Here is a 20,715-nt window from a genome sequence, read left to right on the forward strand (position 1 = left end):
TTTAGGCTAGGATCAGGGGTCATCACCGTGTCGGCTTGTGACGGACTTTTTGGTCAAAATGCGTTTTTTACCACGGACATACAAAACTCGAAGTGGTCAAATATCACCAGAAACACACAATTGCATGCTAGACCTCACAATGTGCCATAGTACATATTTTAATATGCTACACAATTTATGATGATAGTATTTCTAACATTAAAAAAACAGTGCCCTCCCTCATGATGAAAACTTGGGAGACTGGAAAGTCAGCAGTTGTATATGGGCAGGTGGCAATCCTGAAACAGGCATCAATGCGGCATTTCGTGTTTGAGATTTAATAGTGTTCATATGACTGAAACCGCGCTCACAGCTGCAGGTGTCTGGGCTTAATGTGAGCAGGAGTATTGCAAGTTTGCTCACTTCATTGTACTCCTCGCTGTTCTCAAACAGATTGCAATGTATATTATCATGGGAAAAAAATAAACTTTTTTTCCCCAATCAATTTTTTTTTTGTTTGCCACAGACATAGACAAGTCTTGCCACGGACACATTTGTCCGTGTACGGACACGCTGATGTCCCCTGGCTAGGATACCATCAGGTAGTGTTATTTGTTTACTATAATAAATGAGAGAGTATTCCTCATTTAAGAAATCCCCCAGGGTCTAAATTTACTAGTGTGGGTTTTCTTGAGAAACCACAAATCTTGATTTTTAAATAAAGAACATTTAAATCAGGGGACTATTTATAAAAAGTGCTGTGATTTTTGCATGGCAAAACCAAAATGTATAAACATGCCCTTAAATAGAATTTGAGAATGTGAACTTCACCCACATGTGAATTGTTTGATTGCAAATCTCAAATTGTGGAGTACAGATAAATAAAAAATATGCTTTTGTCCCTAGCATTATGGTACTTACTGTATATACAAACAGGTGACAAAGGAACAATCAACAAAGTGTCTAAGGTGTTGGGCCACCACGAGTCACAAGAACAGCTTCATTATGCCTTGGCACAGATTTTACAAGTCTCTGGAACTCTACTGGAGGGATGGAAAATATATTTCCTCATTTGGTGTTTGTTAGTGGTGGTTAGTCTTGGTGACCACGTGTCCACACTTTCATCAATAAGGAGCCTGTTGATTCGCCTCAGTCTTTATTTAAAACATTCTTGCTCTCTTTTTGTTAATTGTTTGCAATATAGCGCAGTGTAAATATTGGCTTTTGTTATTTATGGCATGCATAGCTATTTCTGACATAATGCGCCTTAAGAGGGTAAATAATCCCTGTAAACATGAAAAGAATAATTAAGAAAAAATTAACAGCTTGTTAAAATTCTGGGATTGAAATCTTACCGAATTTGAGAATCACTGGCCTAGCCTAATAAGGTGCATCTAACGTGAAGTAACAGCCCTGCAGAATAGCCGTCATGTCGTCTTTTAAGTTGGGTATACCTAAACAACTTTTCAAATTATAAATAATCCAGTCTATTTTATTTTTAAAAGAAATTGAGATTATACATTATATTATGTTGCAGGTATTAGCAGACGCTCTTTTCCAGTACTACAAACAGTATGGTCTTGTACGTAACTACGCCCTACATGTTTCTTTTGTGCGTGCGTGCGTGCGTGCGTGCGTGCGTGCAGGAGTGATGCGATAATGTATACACGCACGCACGCGAGTGGGTTGGGCCGTTTGGAAGCAAGCTTCAGTCTTCATTTCAGGACCCAAATACAGAAGCTGTTTGTAACACGATCCCAGCAGTTCCAAGGAGGCAGAGCTTCAGAAGACAAAAACCAGTGCGGCAGAGGACCAACCGCCAGCTCCGAGCGAGAGAGGAGAACAGCAGAGGGAGGTGTAATTGAAAGACGCTACAACATCAGCAGCACCTGACACAGCGGAGAGGTTTAGCGCACACAGCCTTTGGTGTATTTTCGTATCAATAGGCTAAGTTTTCACTGGAGAGGATGACAGCCGCAAATACGCCACAGCAACAATCGACCATCGTGTAGGCTACTTGAAAAAATGAACTACGGCTGCTTTTGTATACATTTTTATACTGAGACTTGTACGCCTTTTTTAATTTGCAGATTTTTGTGTTATTTTTAATGACTCGAGACAATGACAATAATGGCTGCACCAGTACTAGCCGCATTGCCATCCACGTTTCAAGGATTCTTATAGGATTCCGCGGTGGACTGGCCTTTTTGATTTTGGGCCGAGAATAGGCTACAGTAGCCTGTCTTTGCGCCCTTTCTCTTTAAGGTTGCTATAGCTAAAACAGGGCGGTGTGCGGCTGACATTTTTCGTTCGGGTTAGCCTATATACATATATTTTTTACAGTAGCATACACTCGCCATTTGGCTTTTGTCTAGAATAAAAATCATGAACTCGCTACTTTTTAGTGAATGTTCGCTAGGCACAGGGGTAGCAACGGTCAGTGGCGCCTCAGCCAGCGGTTCGGGTGCGGGGGTGACCAGTGCTTTGCGGAACGACCTGGGCTCCAACATCCATGTCTTGAAGACCCTGAATCTGCGTTTTCGCTGTTTCCTCGCAAAAGTCCACGAATTGGAACGCAGAAACAAATTACTAGAAAATCGACTGCAGCAAGCTTTGGAAGAATCACGCTACAGAGCTCTTTTCACCCGTGATCAAGCAGTCCAGACGGACTCCACGGACCTGCCAACACATGGGCCTTATCATTCACGCCTGCCGGGTACCATATGGAGTTATACTCACGTCCGACGGTATGGAGAGCGGCTCGAGACACTGCATGGTCCCGGTGTTTCTTGGACACACCCGGACGGGGTTGGGGTCCAGATCGACACCATCACGCCAGAATTAAGAGCGCTTTACAACGTGTTGGCGAAAGTCAAGCGAGAAAGAGACGAATACAGGAGAAAGTAAGTGTTGGGGTTGCTCATAACGCTGAGTTAGTGCTACAGTTGTAGCTATATTTTAATTTTGTTATACCGTGCATTTGGTCAGTTGTCAATTACACTAGTTGGGTGGACAATTGTGTTGTTGACAAGGAAACTGTTAGCATTGGTAAAAGCTGGTAATAACTCGACTGCTCCATTGCCGAATAACTAGACTAGGGCCCATGTATAGGTTTTATTTGCATATAGCTACCAAATAATAAGCATACGAGCAGAAAGAAAACAAATAACATTTATGTTGGAATTTTAAGCGAATCGGCAGATTACATTACATTACATTACATTTATTGTAAGGGTTTGTTAATTTTAAAAACATTAAATGAGCTGGCCAAAATATTTATTTTGGGGTGGCCTACACAGTAAAATAACCAGTGCTAATTGATCTCTAACTGTTAATTAAACTCTTAACAGATAACATTTGGTTCTACATTCCAAAGTGGGTTGAATTAACACTGGGCATTTTACTGTGTAGACATCGCGACATTGACTGTCTGTGGCTGTCAGTGGTTAACTAAATGCTGATTTATTGAAGAGTATTATATCAGGCTGTTTTATTTTGTTTTATAAACACATAGCCTTCGACCCGGGTAGGCTAGCAAATTTTGCGTCAGGTTCGAGTCGGTAGGTAAATTGGTGTAAACTGGCTTCAGAATGCACTTGCCAACTTCATCCTCAGTTTGCATCGAGATTTTGAGTCTTTGCTTTGAGTCACTTGTAAAATGAAATTTTGCAACACTAGCAAGAGCCAAGTCTAAGCTAATTAAAACACGAACAAACTGTTTTTGTTAATTCATTTTAGCTACTTAGTTAACATGTGTGCGCAACGGCCATCTCCTTGGGGAAAAAGTAACCGTAGGCTAGCCTACATTAATATTTTGACTATGGCCGAAGTATAAATATTTTTTTTCTATTGTCTACTCTCCCTGCAACTTCAGAATATCATTTGGTGCATTTTCTATTTGACTTTTTTATTTACATTTTCTGCACGTCGTAATGTCCAAGGCCTTTCTGGATTTGAGAAAATGCTTCCTAAATTACGTTCGTAAATGTCCCCAATATATTGCCTTACTATTCTTTATAAATTACATTTTAAAATTGCATTTAATGCAGATTGATGGCTTTGGGTCTAATAAAGGAGATTAGATTTTTTTTTAAATGTGGATGTCAGTGTCCAGTTGCATGGTCTGTTTATTAATAAGTTCCTAATATTGTGAAGATAAGTCCAGAACCGTCAGTTCCGCACTATCGGAAATCTAAAAACATATGCTTGCGAAGGGCAAAATGTGACTTTTAAATGTTTACTGATAGGGATTATACAACGCACCTGAGCGAAAAATACGTTTGCACACTGAACCGAAATATGGTTAAGAAACCTACGTTTATCATTTAAATCGCGCTCAGTCGCATGTATTATCGCCATGCTTGTAGTCACATATGATTTGATCGACATAAATTGAGTCTTTGGATAGTAATATTAAAGGTTATCGCTCTATAAACGTTAAGTACGTGATGTTTACATTATTAACTCCTGTTCATTTTGTAGTTTGGGGCTTTTACATGAAATGTGTCTGGGACCTACGACGTGGCATATTCAATTTAAAGGTATTTTTGCTGAGCACAAGTCAGTGAATAGTGAGTGATCAAAGCGCGGCTACTGTTGTCAACAACAGCGTAGTGTTGATGAATTCCCGTCGTTTAATATTGGTGATGCAACATCTAAAAATACACCATACAGGAAATTGCAGTTAGAGTTTCTCCCGGGTGGGAGGACGTTGGAACCCGAGAGGAAGATTTTAACTTTAGGTTCTGGTGATATTCGTTAAATGTAGGATACTCATATCTTATGGCTTCAGGAGAGTGGTTGAAACTCTTGTATACTCATTGCATTGATTATTCCTGTGCAGTCATGTGTAGTGTTTTATCAAAAAAGATGCTAAGCACTTGAGCTAAAATCCATGGAAAGTGCTATCTAAATACACTGCTTGGTCAAAAGTATATGGATATATGACATCCAACATTATGGAAATTAATATGGAGTGGGTCCATCCTTTTGCTGCTATAACAACCTCCTCTCTTCTGGGAAGGCTTTATACTAGATGTTGGGGCATTGCTGCAGGAATGTGTTTCCAGTCAGCCAGAAGAGCACTAGTGAGGTTGGGCACTGATTGGGCGAAAAGGCCTGTCTTGCAATTGGCTTTCAAATTGATCCCAAAGATGTTGGATGGGGTTGAGGTCAAGGCTCACTGTTCTCAACAAAATCATTTATATATGGACCTCGCTGTGTGCCCGGGTGCATTGCCATGCTGACACAGGAAAGGGCCTTCCCCAAACTTTTGGGGAAGCACAAAATCATCCAGAATGTGATTGTTTGCTGTAGCATTAAGATTCGCCACATCCTTATTCTTCTTCTTCTTCTTCTTACTATTATTATTATTATTATTATTAACAACAATCATAATCATTAGTAGTATCATTATACCTCATTTGATAAAGCATTCCTTGTAGTTATTTGATAAAACCCAACTAACTTTAAAAAGAAATCTTGAATCACTTGAAATGTAAGATAGGAGTAGCTGTCTTAATGGAGATGGTTAGTACTGCACTGCTGCAAATGAGAATTTTTGTCCTTCTTTTGGCTCAAAATGGGAAAAAAAAGATTAGTTGCCATTTCTTACAATGCCAATTGTGTACACCACATTTACGAACACACAAGGCACACAGTGAATGTGAAGGGATTCAAATGCTTATTCTTATATCTGAATGACCCTCTGTTCTCTTTATGTGAAATCCGTCAAACTTTTTTTTTTTTAAAGAACCGTCTTACTATTGTATGCTGGGTTGTTATTAAATTATTGCAGCGCTGAGAAAGTAGGTTATGAATAAACCATGAGATCCATGCCTGGTCTTTATTCTCCCGAATATAAACTGGAGCTACCCCTGCAAAGCAGCACACTATTCTGTAGGCAAAGATTTACTGTCCCTTCATAAACAGTCCACATGCATTACCTGGATGGCGGAATGGTCAAAGCTAGTGAGTTGCTTGCCCTTGCTGTGCTCTATGGTACTCTCTGGAGGTGAGCACGTACCATAAAGTGGCGCCATGGTGGGGTAGAGTCACAGCTATATAGAGTGTTGACTGACCTTCATTGAGTGCTGATATCACTCATTGGTTAAAATGAATGGCTATTTCAGAAATAGCATGAGGCAGATGGGTATACTGTGCACCCATGTGTCTTTAAAGTAGCCTTTCTCACCTGCTTCTCAATATTGACACTTCACTCACACTTTACTCTCTAAGCTATGCTAGCAATGGATAGTAATTTTCCTCTTTGATGAGTGTGCTTGTGTGTGTGTGTGTGTGTGAGAGAGAGAGAGAGAGAGAGAGAGAGAGAGAGAGAGAGAGAGAGTGTGTGTGTGTGTGTGTGTGTGTCCAGTCAGTCAGTTCTCTGTGCCTCTGTTCGCTCATTTTGACTACTGAGTAATGTGTTCGTAATCACTGAAACAATTTACAATTTACAATGAAGAAACAAAGGAGAGAATTCCTGAACTTGGCTCATTAGCCCCTCGCTTCCTGCAATAGTGTCCCCCCAGTGTCTTGCATCCACATCATTTCCTGCAGTCCAGACTTCCCACAGCTAGTGAACAAGGTCATATCCTCTGACTGTTATTATTTATGAGTGGGAAGTTTGGAGGACACAGAATCCGTTTTCCCCCAGGGAGGACTGTGGTGAGGCAGGACCTTCATGATGTCACTGCCTTTTGGCCACTTCAGCTGTTGGGTTAGGGCTAGGAGGGGTTGGCGTGTGGAGAGGACTGGGGGGCACAAGCCACTTTCTTGGCTGCCTTTGCCAGGAGTCCTGGCCGCTGGTCTGGGCTTAAGCCTGTCAACTGGCACAGCTGTTAGCCGAGGAAGCTTCCTCAGCTGTTCCTCCTCGCTGGGCACTGCCACTCGGCAGCATGCCAACAGATGCAGTATTAGGCTCTCTCTCTCTCTCCCTCTTTCTATCTCTCTCTGTCTCTCTCCATCTCTCTCTCACACACACACACAAACCCTGCGTTCCCACTGTGGTCCCTCATTAATCTCTAGATGTCGGCCGTGCAGCACTTAAACTATGCTGTGATTTCTCAAAAGTGCAGTTTAGGGAATTAGGCCAGACTGATGCCATGCAAGCCACATAGTAGCCTGCTTCCTGCTGTGGAAATACCCATGGTTCACTGACAGGAAGCCTCCTCAGAGACCCCCCTCCCACACACACAAACACGTACTCTATCTCTCTCTCAGACGCACATACATTTTTAAAAAATGTAGTCTGCTTTCTTTTCCGTTTCAACGTTACTTTTACCGTTAATTGAATTACTACTAGAATTTTTTAAAAGTGTTATTTGTAAAACATTTGGAGTTTGTGTTTGTGAATGTACAGTGATATGTGATGGGAACACAAGGTCAAGAATTTCATGAGGAGCCAAGGGGCTCCAGATGGGATTTGGACTCACAGTCTGCAAATGCGTAAAGGAGGGGGTCACAGTATAAGGTCAGGGCTTCCTGGCTGCTGCTGTGCTCGTGGTTGGCTTTAGCTTCCCTTTGGAATGCTTATTTAAACTCCAAGCTGCAATCCAGAACTCCCTGATTGTTTTCTTTCGGGAAGAAAGAACAAGTCCCAAACAGTAACTTTGATTAGATGGAGTGCTAAATTATGTACCATTTTCAAGCTCAGCACTCCCACATCTTCGCTCAGTTTGGAAACATTACCAGCTCTCTCGGAAATAGAGTCAGCCAGATGGTTATTTTGTACGCCTGCCACATATATCTTTAAATAGGGTGCCGCCTGTGAGGCCATTCAGGGGTAACATTGAAAATATAATGGCTTTACCTCTGTGTAATGAAGTCTGCCCTAATGCCTTGCAAAAATTGTTTGCAAATTCTCAGTTCCAGGCGGTGTGGACTTATATGGTTGTCGTGTGCCCCTGGATCAGTAAGCAGAAATACAAATATAATGGACTATTGTTTAAAAATGAAGTCTCTGTATAACACCCTGTAAATTTGGGTGAAAAACACACAGTAATATTCACCTCTGACAGCATGACTATGTCTGGATATGGGATTATGTTGTGTTTTACAGAAGCAAACCACTGTACAACAGGAGTCGTTGACCTTGATATAAATTGATTAGGCTGAAATACACCTTGGCAATCCATATTTTTACGTTTGTAGCTTGAGCGCATACATCACTGTATATACCCAAATAAATGGTCTCCTGGCAATGGTGTTGCGCCAGTGGGTTTGAATTGGCCCAGTCACCCCGAGTAGCAGTGCATTCTGGGAATGGTGGCAAAGGAAGGCCACACCCTCAGCAGACTCCTCTTCCCATCTGCCCCTGTGAAGGCGGGGGGGGGGGGGGGGGGGGGGGGGGGGGGGGGGGGTGAGAGCACAAGCTCTTTTCCTCCGTTGCTCCCAAGGAATGCTTTGTCAGGAATATTAAGTCCAGGCTTGGGATTCCAGCGCACTGATTTATTAAAGTCTGAGACGCACAGACACACACACTGTGTGATGAATGGCCAGCCGTCCCATTGTTAATCCACATGTTAGCTTTCTCAACGACGAGGAGCCATATTTTTTTTTTGTTGAGAGCTCCATGAGCTTCCATTTAAATCGGGAAACCCAAACCCTTGGGTGGGGGGGGGGGCGGTGAGATTAAATGTTAGCACAGCAGGAGCATTTTCTGTAACATGGACTTCGTGCCAGCTAACAGTGTGATTTATGAAAATGAAACTGCGTTCCACACAGATAAGCCATGCTGTAATGTTTATGGAGGGTAGTTGGATGTGATATTTGCACTCAAACATTGGTAGTTTACTTATTTACATATATTTGTTACAAGTGACTATTACTCATGCGCTGTTCTTTGACTTGGCACTTTAATTGGAAGTGAATACGAATTGAATGACAATCACAATTGATGCATAAAGGTCTGTTGGCCATAATGTAGGGATGTTTTAATTGACCATTCCTTGACATTTTATCAAGGCCAATGTATCCACTCTTGGGATTTAAAACTAGATCACACCACTGAAGGTATAGAACCCTTTACCATAGATCTGTACTATTGAAACCTCAGAAATCCATGAGAACACAGGTATTTTAAACTATTCAGCTCCTATGTTCCCATTGTCCTCTCTTCTTTAGTGTCAGTAACAGAGGGTTCCGGTGCTCTCCCCATTACTAGAAGAGGTGTGAATAGCCTGTATTTGGCCATGCCTTTTCATTAGTATTCATGGTACGGCAGCGAATCGGAATGCTTTTAGCTTGAACAATGGCAGACAGAGTTTTCCAGTGTCAGACACACAGAGCTTGACACTGACACATCTGTCCAATAAATAGAGTATCTGTGCATATATATTTACCGTGACTAACCTGTAGCCATTAGTATTCATGGAAAGGCAGCACATCGTAATAATTTTAGCTTCGCCAATGGCGGAGGAAGAATTTACCTTGACACTAAGCTGGACAGTGACACATCTGTCCAATTAATAGTAGGCTATATCTGTGCTGATAGCGGCCATGACTAACCTAGGATGGAGGGGTACTCATGTAGGGTGTGTGTGTCCATGGCAGTGTGTATGTGAGGGCGGCGGCAGTATGAGGTCATCCTCCCTTGAGAGACAAAGCCCAGACATGCTTTTTCACTGGGGAGGAAGTGCTCATCCACGTCCTCAAATCCTCACGCACCCCCCAACAACCCCCCCCCCCCCCCTTCCCCTCATGCTCCTCATCCCCACAGGCAGGGCAGGGGCCAGCTAGCCACAGCAGGCTGTTTAAGCATATTTGAGCTCCATAAAAAGCAGCTACCACAGAGACGTGCAAGAACAAAGAATCTAACATGACATCTCCTGTCTGGCACAATTGGCTGTCAGGGGCCAAAGTTTTCTTAGGTGTGTCTATGTTTGTAGATCTTCAGAAATCTGAAACCTCTTTACTTGCTGTTCACTTTCTTCAGAAACAATGGTGCAGCTAGATACTTATTTCCTTCACATGAAGTGAAACCAGTTTTGGAAAGGAGATTATGTATTTGCACCTGGATTTGGTGACAATAGGCTTTAGTTAGTCTGTGTACTTCACAAAAAAAAAATCTGCAATTTTAAAGGGCTATCTGGGGATGGTACAGGATATTGAAAAATACATTTTGGCCACTGGTGTCAGCAAAGAACTAATGCTCCACTATAGCTACAGGCGTCCTTTCAAGATAATCAAAGTCTCAGATTGTCTAAATTCTGGTCCAAAACATATGGTTAATTTGGATGTGTGCTTGACCTCATGCTTAGTTTTGTGGATGAGCTTCTAGGTTTTCCAGGAAGAAAAATACAAACACGCTCTATCTCTCTGTCCTATCTACGGTGATGCTGCTTTTGGTAAGTTTGGATGAGTGATTTTTGGTTCACTTCACCTGATCAGCCTGGCTGAGTTTCTCGGAAGTGCTTGGCCAAAAGTACTCGTGCTGATGAAGTGCTTTTTCTGAAGGCCTTTGTAGTTAAAGGTCAGCGCTTCAGGCATCACAATGAGTGAACAGTTTAACTCTGAGCTCATTGATAGCATTCATGAAAATGACAGTATTATACATTGCGACTTTCCGTTTCCTTTTTCCTTCCCAATTAGCCATGAGCAGTTAACTGTAATCACAAGGTTCTGTGCCAGCCATGCATGACTTTCACCGAACTGGAGATCCTGTTCATTTAATCAGCGTTGAAGAATGTCAGCCATTATGGATTGCATGAACGAGAGCTGCCCACGTCTGCGACTGCCGCGATCGAGCAGCGTGCGGTAATGAGGGTCCCGCCCGAAGACGAGCTGACCGAACCGCGGGCGGACTCTGCCGTGCTGCCCTGTGGCCGGCCTCCGGAGGGGCCAGCTCATCCCGTGCCAATAATGGACTGAGCTCTGGTCCAGAAAAACACAGGGCCCTCTGTACAAGGTGCCATTCTTCTGAGCTGAAAAGGCACTCGTTGACCAAGCCAAGGAGGAGAGCATTGTCTCTCTCTCAGCCACGCACGTAAAAAACAAAAGAAGGTTGCAGCAGTTCATGTCTAGTCTCTCTGAATCCCTCTCTGTCCACCCCAATAGCGGTGAATGGATGGGATGATAATAAAAAAACAAATGTGAAAGGCAATTAATGAGCGTGGAGCAGCGGGGGATGGGGCGTGCGGTAATTGCATGGTAACGTAACTGGGGGCATTGTGTGTGAGCACCGGGGAGGTGTCATTTGGATCGAGGGGCAGGAGCAGTTTATAGGGGCGCGGCTGGACGTGACCACACCCACTGCTTTTGTCACCCGTGTGATGAGTTTGCACCCCGCCCCCAGTCATCACTTGCCCGTGCTCCTGAGTTTGCCGTTGCCACTGCTCGGTTAATTGGCGGATGGTAACCAGGGAGTTTGACTCGGTTTGGCACAGTTTGGCAAGGCTGAGGTGGCAGCCTGTCCTGCTGTGTGACTGAAATGCCGCAGTCTGGGTGGGACTGCATGTCTGAATATCGATTCTCCGATCCAGCACCGGCCTCTCCCCCCTCACTGTGCCCGGGACATCAGACTTTGCAAGGAGCCCCTGCGGGAATATCTGAGTATGAATAATTGAAACGCTGCTGAATTTATCTCCCTTTGCGATGGGGATCGATGAGACGAGAATCCTGGTGAAACACTTTTGAAGGCTTTCATCTCTGGGATGTGGGCCTGCGTCTTGGAGGATATTCCTAGCTGGGCGACCTGCAGCTCACTGCAGGTTTTAAAAGTATCCCTCAAAGGATCTTAAAGATTGACTTATCCCGACAGTGGGCTAAATGCAGGCGTGCTCATCTGTAGCCGTGATATCTTCCTTCCTATAGCTAAGACACTTTAAATAGCACTTGTATGTGAATATTGTATTGTATATTGTATGTTCATCTTACTCTATTTATCTTATTTTATGTTCACTGTTACGCACCACCTGACCAAAACAAATTCCTTGTATGTGTAAACCTACTTGGCAATAAACCCGATTCTGATTCTGATTCTGATTCTGAATATTGAGATGTGACATTTTTCAGGAGGAACTGCAGGCTTGTTATTTTTCCAATTACTCCCTCGTGTTTAAGTGTTCAGTTTAGCGATGGTTCAGCACTAACTCAATAATATATGCAGCAGTATTTTTATATCTGAGATATAGGCTAAGTTGAAACAGAGCGCCTAATTACTGAAACACCACCATATCATACTTTCTGAAGGGTTAGTGTGAACCTGACTAGGCATGCTGAAGGGGAAATAGCTTACGAAAAATGGCAGAAACTCCTCAGGGTTAAAAGTAACATGCTCTAAAATGTAAATCTGATTTACTAAATGAATTGAGTTGTCTCAGCTTAAAAAAGGAGCAAGTCATTAACTCAACTGAAAAAGGTTCAGTCAGTCAATACATGGACAAATTAAGTTGCTCAACTCAAATTGTTCAAGGCAATCCATTTGCTCAGTCCATCTCAGTAAACTTTTGTTGTTTCATCTCTTGTCAGAAATGTGCTCATGCTTTGAATAAAATATGATGAAAGGATCAAGATCTCTGCAGTTATAACTACTGATATGCTTAAATTTGTGTAATAAACTGGTGGAAATGTAGGCTCAATCTGATTACAATTTAGTGTCCACTTTGAAAGTTTGTCTTTGGACAAATATATAGGACAATAAAAATTATATTGGGTTGAATTTGGAAGTGGTGTTCTGCATAGAGGCTATCATCCATGTTTTAGTGTAAGAATGTTATACTGTGAGCACTTATCTTTGGCATTTTGTTTTGGAGTGCAGCAGAACGGAGTGGCAGTCTCACAGATAAGCTGGTACTCAGGTTTCCGAGAGCTTGTTTTAAAGGCAGGGCTGTTTCTATGAGAGTCCCAAACAGAGCCTATTCTGACCACATTGCTTTCCAAACAGTGGAAAGGTCACGGAGACACAGAGATGGACCCGGATCTGTGTTTTGGCAAATTTGCCTTTTTGGTCACACTACCTCTTGAAACAGAAAGTGTCACATTTTAACAGCCTGTGGCTGCTTCATGCAAGCTAAAAAGGAGTCTGGACTCCTGAAATTTGATGAAGAAAATGCACGCTTCTGCTCAAAGAGAATGCTTGCATCATCCCGTGCTCTATGAATAAGCTGCTCTCTCCTTTATTAGACTTTAGACGTGCTTGTAAACAGTGTCCTCGCTGCGGCTCAGTAAGTCAGGATTGATTTGAAAATGGGTCACGGATTTGCATCGTTGCCTGTCGATGGCTGCCCTGCACCAGCCAGCTCTGCATCTAGCCAGAAGCGAGCGAGGCACTCTCCTAATGTAATGGGAGTCTGGCAGGGCCTGTTTTTCCCCTTCAGGCAACAGGCAGAGAGAGAGAGAGATGCATCGTGTGCACAGTGACCTCTCTTCTGTGATTTTATCCTCCCTCTGTCTCTGTCTGCACGCTGCCCCATGGCCCAAGACTTCAGCCTATGGGAGAAATTTCTTCTGTTTTAATGCCAGATGTCATAGTTACCGCTATCTCATATTTATCCCAGATGAGCAATTCCAGTTTTTTAGGACTATGATTCAGAAAATATTTTCTTTAGAACTTATTTAAAACTCTGGACTGAACTAATGTCTTGTTTACAATGAAGTCTTGTACAGAAGTTGCAGGTATTTTGCCCTGCTTGGTAGTTGTTTGAAAAAAAGCATGTATTTTTTCAAACCTCATATTTTCTCATGAGGTGTTGTCCCTCAGTATTAATGAACAGGTATTGTGCTCTGGCATGCATTGCCCTGAAAGTGTGTTGCATATCAATGACATAGTCAAATACATGTCAGATAACCCCATAGCAGATAACTGTTCTGGAACATTTGGTTAGAACATGTGATTTTACAGCCTCACATTGAGGCAGATAATCATGTATCACCTTGGTAACCAGCCTGTCACTCTGACCACTGAACCTCGATAGACAATTTACAACTTGCCCGAGGAGAAGAGGCGCCTTGAGCCAGATGTTCTCACTAATTAGCAATGAAAGGCTTTTTGAGCACAGGACAAAATGAGGAGGCTTCATTCACTTTTGAAACAGAGTGGCCAGTGTCTTTTTCATAGAGCCGTAATGGTGGAGAGAGTGGAAAAAGGGTCAGCAGTGTACTTTTTCTGTTGTTCAGGGAGCAACACCTGACATTTTAGTGCCCAGGTTAAGACTTGGAATCCTGCCAGTCGCTGTGTATTAGACATGGTGGCTGTGGTGGCAGTACAGCACCAGCTTAGACAACATGTAATACTATTAACCGAAGGTTGCATTCATCATTTTATTATGGTGGCTGTTTTTCATTAAGCCTGAGTGATTGTTCATGCTACTGGTTAATGTTGCTGGAGGCCACAGTGCATATGATTGAATAAACCTAATTCTTCCAGATGTGGTCTTGCCTGCCAGAGGTTTCCTAACAAGGGAACTGTAATAGTCTCACATTGTTGCCTGCTTACAACATTTGTGGATATGGCCCCGATACAGCCACCCAGACACTTTGGCATCTCTGACACTGTCCTGTCTGAGTTACTGTGGGCAGTGCAGAACGCGAGCGCAAAAAAAACAAAACGTGGGTCTTGGCACCGGCGGTGGCGCGTCTGTCTCGGTAATGGCCTAAGCAGTGATTAAAACTGCCTTTCCACATTTCTGCTTGCAAGCCTGCTGATTCACTTTCAAGGGAGGGATGTACTGTAGCTAATGCAGATGACATCTTCGTTAACTTGTCATGGCTGAGTAACAAAAAAAAAAAAAAAAGACTTTAAGGGAGAAACCCACTGTGGTCAACTAGGGTGAAAGGATTAAAATGTCACTCCCTCTAATTTAGTGGCACGTTCCTCTCTGTAATGCACTGCAGACACAACGTAACTTGACAGATGGAAAGCTTGAGTAACTTAGAGGGACTTTAGTAGATTACTGGTAGCCTGTTCTGATATGTCATCTTCCCTTTTCCATGCCACACCTATTCTGAGCCCTTTCTGACCCCTAATCCCAGCCTTGTCTGGGCCTGCAGATGTAAGATTGAGACCGGGTAAGAGATATAAAGTGTTTACTGAAACATCCCCTTTGGCGGAAAAAAAGACAGACGAGTGCTTTGTGTGTGCCACCTGGAAAATTAGCCTTTTTTTGGTCTCAACCGTTTTCTGTCATCTAGTTCTTCCCCGTCTCTTTAATTCCTGTGTCAAGCAATAGCCCGTAGTGCTCTGTGAATTACGCCATCTTCTAATGTGGCCTGTCTGTGAGCGAAAATGAGCCAGCAGCACGCCACTGCTGGAGAGGGGGCAGAGGACTGTGCGGATGCTCTTCGGTGGAGCTAAGATCCTGTCGCAGTGCCCGAAGCCTTTTCATAGATCAAAAGAGCTGATATTTCCAAAGGGGCTTGGATGTGTTTTTTCATCTTAACTTTTTTTTTTTCCACAGCCCTGTCTGCCCTTAAAGAGGCTTTTTTTGTTGTTGAAAAAGCTGTTCTGGAGAGGCAGGGAAGCTGCATTGTTGAAAGGTTAAGCTCTGGCGCATTGGAGCTGTGGAGCCTCGCTGTGACAGAAGGGGGTCCCCGTCATCCCCCCCCCCCCCATTTGTGTTTCCCCAGCCCGCGCTGCGGCCGCCCGATTCCGGCGACGCGGTCGACTGCGTGAGGTCACCGAGACGCACTCGACTGCGGCAAATCCGCACGGCGCAGTTCTCCCACGGTTCTGACTGGGCGCCAGAATGCGGCTTTCACTCGAGGTTCGGGGCGTGCTGAAGAGCGGCAGCTGAGCCAACGGCTCCCGGTTCCCCGCTGCCTCCTTCTCTGATAAACAACCTGCATAAATACGCCGCCATGACGCCTCAGGCCTGCGACGCGGTTCCTGTCTAAATCATGGGAGCAGAGTCACTGTCAGCAGTAACACGCAGGAGGTTCTTGTTTTTACTTGATTTGATTCTCTCACTGACTGATTTCCATTTGGTTGAGCTTGGGGTAAAACAGTTATTACAAACAGGTAATGATTTATGTCTGCGTATCATTGGTGTTGTGCCAAAAATATCTTTGTGTACATATCTATTAAATTTTTATTACATATAATGAAAATTTTCATTTGTCAATGCTCTCAGAATTTCTTATTGTTGTTGCAGTTCTTCAGAATTATTTTTGGATTATTTTTTTGGACACCAACCAAGTCGTACTGTTGGACAGTGGAAGATGTTTGCCCTTATTGTTCTGATTCAGCAGGACAGATTCTGACCCACTCCTGTGTCTGACTGAATCCATGCCTTGAACAGTAATGGACTGCAAAGGCTAAGACATGAATGACAGCACGTCACTTTCCTAAATATGCGTACTGCTGCCGACTTACTAAACATGAACCTGTACTCTATTAAAAGACAGCCGTCTGTTTTCACTGTAGCACCTGTCACGCAATGCTCTGTGAAAACACCTGGCTGCACCTGTCCCTGGAGCTCCGCGCTGCCGATTTGACAGACATTCGAGGCAGATCAAAGTTTGCTCTTAAGGCGTTCCCTCGCTCGTGTTGCAACTGTTGTGAGAATGGGGGAGTGAGAATATAGCTTTTCTTAGACAAACGCAAACAAGGCCTGTTGTTCAAAAGGTCAGGCTGTGCAGGGACGTGGGGCCAGGCAGGGAGGCGGACTGTCCATGCGTCCCATGGGATTGCACTCCTCCCCCTCCCCTCCCCTCCCCTGTGGCTGTCACCTGTACCTGGGGCTGCCCGGGCCTTGCCGCCCCTCCCTGCTCTGATAGGGGAGGGGCCTGTGTACCTGGAACTGGGGCAAGCCACACCCCGATGTTTTGGACAGGGGAATCAGTACTCCCAGATATGGTGGCATAAACCTCAGCATGTAGCCCCTCATTGCATACCTGTACACACCTTCTCCCCTCATGGAATGGGTTGGTATTCACACGCCCATAATGGAAATATGTCTTCTCAACGGTCCTGTCTTCTCAAACAATGGTTTGAAAAGCATTTTTCCCTTGCAAGCACCGCATCAATCAAATGATGTGAACAGGCCCTCCCGCCTATTTGCCCTCTTTTGTCGAATCCTTCTGATCCAATCTAGGCTAACCGAAACCGAATTAGCATAACACAACAGCAGCAGTTTGCCCACAGGCAACCACGAAATGTTACCGTAACTTTAAAAAAAAAAAATGCTGCAGCAAGGTTCTGGGAAGCAACAGAATTGTACCAACATTTTTACATTGCTTCTGTTTATTCCACCAGAAAATCACATCTTTACAAACACATTCAGGCAACCTGCTCAACCCATTTTATTTGCTTTCATAATTCCCTTATTACATTTCTGTCATCGTCATCCATTCTACCACTACTTTACACCTGGCCAGCCAGTGGAGGATGGGCTCTCCATCTATAGCCAGATTTTTTCTTCCCACCACCATCAAGTGTTTTTTCTCCCCTCTGGGGACTTTTTTCTTCTTTTTTTTACCTAATTTGCTTGCTCTTTTGGGGTTTCACGCTTAGATTTTTCTTTTTCTTTGTGATGGCTTTCTGTAAAAAGTGCTGTACAAATAGCATTGAATTTATTTGATTTAAGTTTTTTTACTTTGAGCCTTACTTTTCTACAAGAAAACTAGGAAAACAATTTGAACATGTTATTTGGTTCGCCGGACGGGCAGATTTATGTTTCACAGACATATGTTTGTCTACATGTCCGCCATCTCGCGTCTTAAATCCTCCGCACGTCAGGCCAATGGTGCCAGCCCAGCCAGCGCAGGCCATTCTCTGGGATTGATTAGCATTCCCTCCAGTGCACAGGAGCCCAGTCACAATAGACTGATGGTCCTCTCCTGCATTCTCTATCAGTCTCTGCTGGGACAACAAAATAAACACTTTGGCAGGCGGCGAAGCGGCTGCGCTTCCCTGATCTTCACAGTCCAGGGGAACAAAAAGGGTTTGACCAGTCCGTAATTCACTCTTTTTACGAACAAAAAGATGTAATGCTGATAGTGGGGAAGGCAAAGTGGGGCTAGCGCTTTTCAAATATAGCAGTAAGTAGTTTAACAGTGTCAGTTTAAATTTCACTTATTTAAAGTCTTATTTAAAACATGTTTTTATATGCAGAGCACTACACACAGGAGCTCAAATGATCTTCAAGTTGGATACTTCTGCTGAGTTGTTAAATTGTCTTCGGTGACCTGTGTCACTGACCTAGCTTCTGTGTAGAAATGGGTGCTAGACTATGCCTAATCTCTATTGAACTGGCACGATACGCCTGGTGAGTTTCCTGAGCAGAGCGCCTCACGGTCTGTAGTCGGCAAGACGTGACTAGAGAGAGACCCAAAAAACAGAGCTTTCTAAAGCTCATCCAGGTGATCTACAATTGAGGGGCCCTTTGGGATTACCTGCTCCGTCATCAAACATAAACAGCCTTTTTTATCCGATCCTTCACATTGAGACATAATTACTCGCCCACTAGTTTAGTTGTCAATCACCCAGCTCTATTCCAAAGACCACAATGAATAGACCGGGTCGTGTAGGCGAAGTTGTTTTCTTTCTGTAATCATAATCCTGAATAATAGATGTTCCGGCCTTGGCTGGTGACACGAGTGGATGCGTGATGTAATGGTTTTCAGAGATTGTAGTTAAACGCGGTGTTCCTGTGTCCTGCCCCTGGGCTCGCTGCTCTGTCGGATCAGTCATCCGTGTTCTGCTCAGAGCTTCAGATCAGCGGCGCCCTGCGTCCTCCCAGCTGCTGGTCCTCTTAAACGACTCGGAAGAATTACTTGTGGTTTGCCACACATGTACGAGCTCTAACCTCTCGCTGATTTACTGTTGATATTTTTAGGGAGAAGGTCACTGAGTATATGAAAACGGTCCTGGTGAAGGGGTGTCCAACCATGGATGTTTCCTGGGTTGTCTTTACCCACACAACCCACTCATAGGTGCTGTTTAATGTAATGTTTGGCCTTCATCAGTATTTTAAACCTATTAAAAGGGATGAAATGCGCAGCTGGAGTTGATTTAATGGTGTAAATTTTGCTGTGTCAGAAGGATTTATCAGAGCTGCTGTGTTTCTGGCTGCGGTCCACCTCCAAAGGAAGTCTCTGAGTCATAGCCACTGTCCCTCCTGTGATCTCAGAACCAGCTTATCATGTCGGATATGGAGACCCTGTCAAGAGTCTTTCTTTAGAAATGTTATTCAGATACACTCATAGCACACTGACTGGGCGAATCACCTTGGCCTGAAATAATCATGTGCCGCTCGTGGGTGGCCAGTCTTTGTGACATCACCCCAGCTTCAGGGGAAAGTTGTCACCAAATGTGCTATCAGGCTTGTCACATGGTTGGTTGATAAGTGATACATCCCTGAAAAAAACATTCACTGAAATGTTCACTGAAATGATTTACACGGTCAACTGGTCCTTCCTGGTCCTGTTCATCTGGCAACCCTGTTCTTTCATATAGCCTACCTCCAATGTGCCTGTTGCTGAAGTCTTCAATATTTCATATTGCGTGCCTTGATATAGTGCTGTTCGTACAGCTTGCTTTTATTCATTATTTGTCTTCATCACAACTAAAAGTGCTTTGCAAGCACATGGCAAGCTGTAGATTCCAGCAGATTAAATTTGACGTGCGACCCAATAAAGGCTGAGAAGCTAATGGTTGCTGACCCAGTCGCACTTGTTTCAGATATTCAGTGACATGCTGATTACAGGCTGTGGGTAATTTACCTGTCTGTCCCAGGCTCGTGTTTTAACCCCCTGCTGTGATCAGAAAGAGGGAACTGACACTGCCTGTAAGTCTTCAGTCTGTATCTTGGTTTCCCTCCCACTGAGGTGGGAAATCCAGCTTCAGAAAGTAAAAGTCCTCCCCACTATTTTGTTCCAATCGCCTGGTTTTGCCAATTACCACAGCTCTTCAGCCAGGAACAAGAACTGATTAGCGAAATCAGCTGACTGAGTTCATGGGTGGAAGAAACACATGGCAGGACTTTTACTTTCTGACCCCAGGAATTTCCACCTCTGCCCGCCCATCCTATTTTTATTAGTTTGGGTATTTTTAATGGTTTTGTTTGTTTTGTTTTTTACTCAGGCCTTGTTATGGATATAGTCTGTATTTATTCAGGATGTGTATTTTGATTCTTGCCTAGGATATGATAGTTAAAGCATAATAAGTTACAATAGTGCTTTAGTAATGTTAAATATGTAGCCTACTCATTGTTCTGTGAATGTTGTTAGCCAGGTCTGGCCACCATTGCCCATGCAATATAAAGCAGTTGAATGTATTTTCATTCTCCTACATTAGTGGCTACCAACTCTGTTCCTGGAGATCTACTGTCCTGTAGGTTTTCAATCCAACCCTAACAAAGTACACCTCATTCAACAGTTAGAGATGTCAATGAGCTCCTAATTAGGCCTAGTAGAATCATGTGTGCCAAATTAGGGTTGAAATGAAAACCTACAGGATGGTAGATCTCCAGGAGCAGGATTGGTTACCGCTGTCATGCATTGTAAGTCGAACTGGATAAGAGCATCTACAAAATCAATGCAATGTAATGCAATTTAATGTAGTTTAATGTAATTGGGGCTATGGAGCGTCACATTGGTTGACGGATTCTTTGCGTGAGAAGGTGCTCTTGCTGCATCGTCTCTGCGGGAGTCTCCTGACGCCTCCCTGTTCGGGTGCAGTCAGAACGCATCTGGAACGGGTGGGGCATGCACCCCTCCCTCTGCAAGCAGGTATCTGACTCAGCCTACCCACACCTACCCATGACCATACCTCATACAAAAAAAGAGAGTTTGGGAGAA

The 20,715-nt window shown here is 43.7% G+C and overlaps 1 protein-coding gene across 3 annotated transcripts in view; it reads left to right on the forward strand.

Moving 5' to 3' along the window:
- Positions 1–1,666: 1,666 nt before the first annotated feature.
- iffo2a (intermediate filament family orphan 2a) overlaps positions 1,667–20,715 on the forward strand; it is a 40,917-nt gene continuing 21,868 nt past the window's right edge. For 2 of the 3 annotated variants that reach the window (XM_035382555.1, XM_035382556.1), the window contains exon 1: positions 1,667–2,882. In XM_035382555.1, the coding sequence (XP_035238446.1) occupies positions 2,365–2,882 (518 nt within the window). In that variant the 5' untranslated portion in view covers positions 1,667–2,364. The remainder of the gene's footprint in view (positions 2,883–20,715) is intronic. The other variant, XM_035382557.1, reaches the window with a different exon arrangement.

Source organism: Anguilla anguilla, chromosome 11, assembly GCF_013347855.1.
Source record: "Anguilla anguilla isolate fAngAng1 chromosome 11, fAngAng1.pri, whole genome shotgun sequence".
NCBI lineage: Eukaryota > Metazoa > Chordata > Actinopteri > Anguilliformes > Anguillidae > Anguilla > Anguilla anguilla.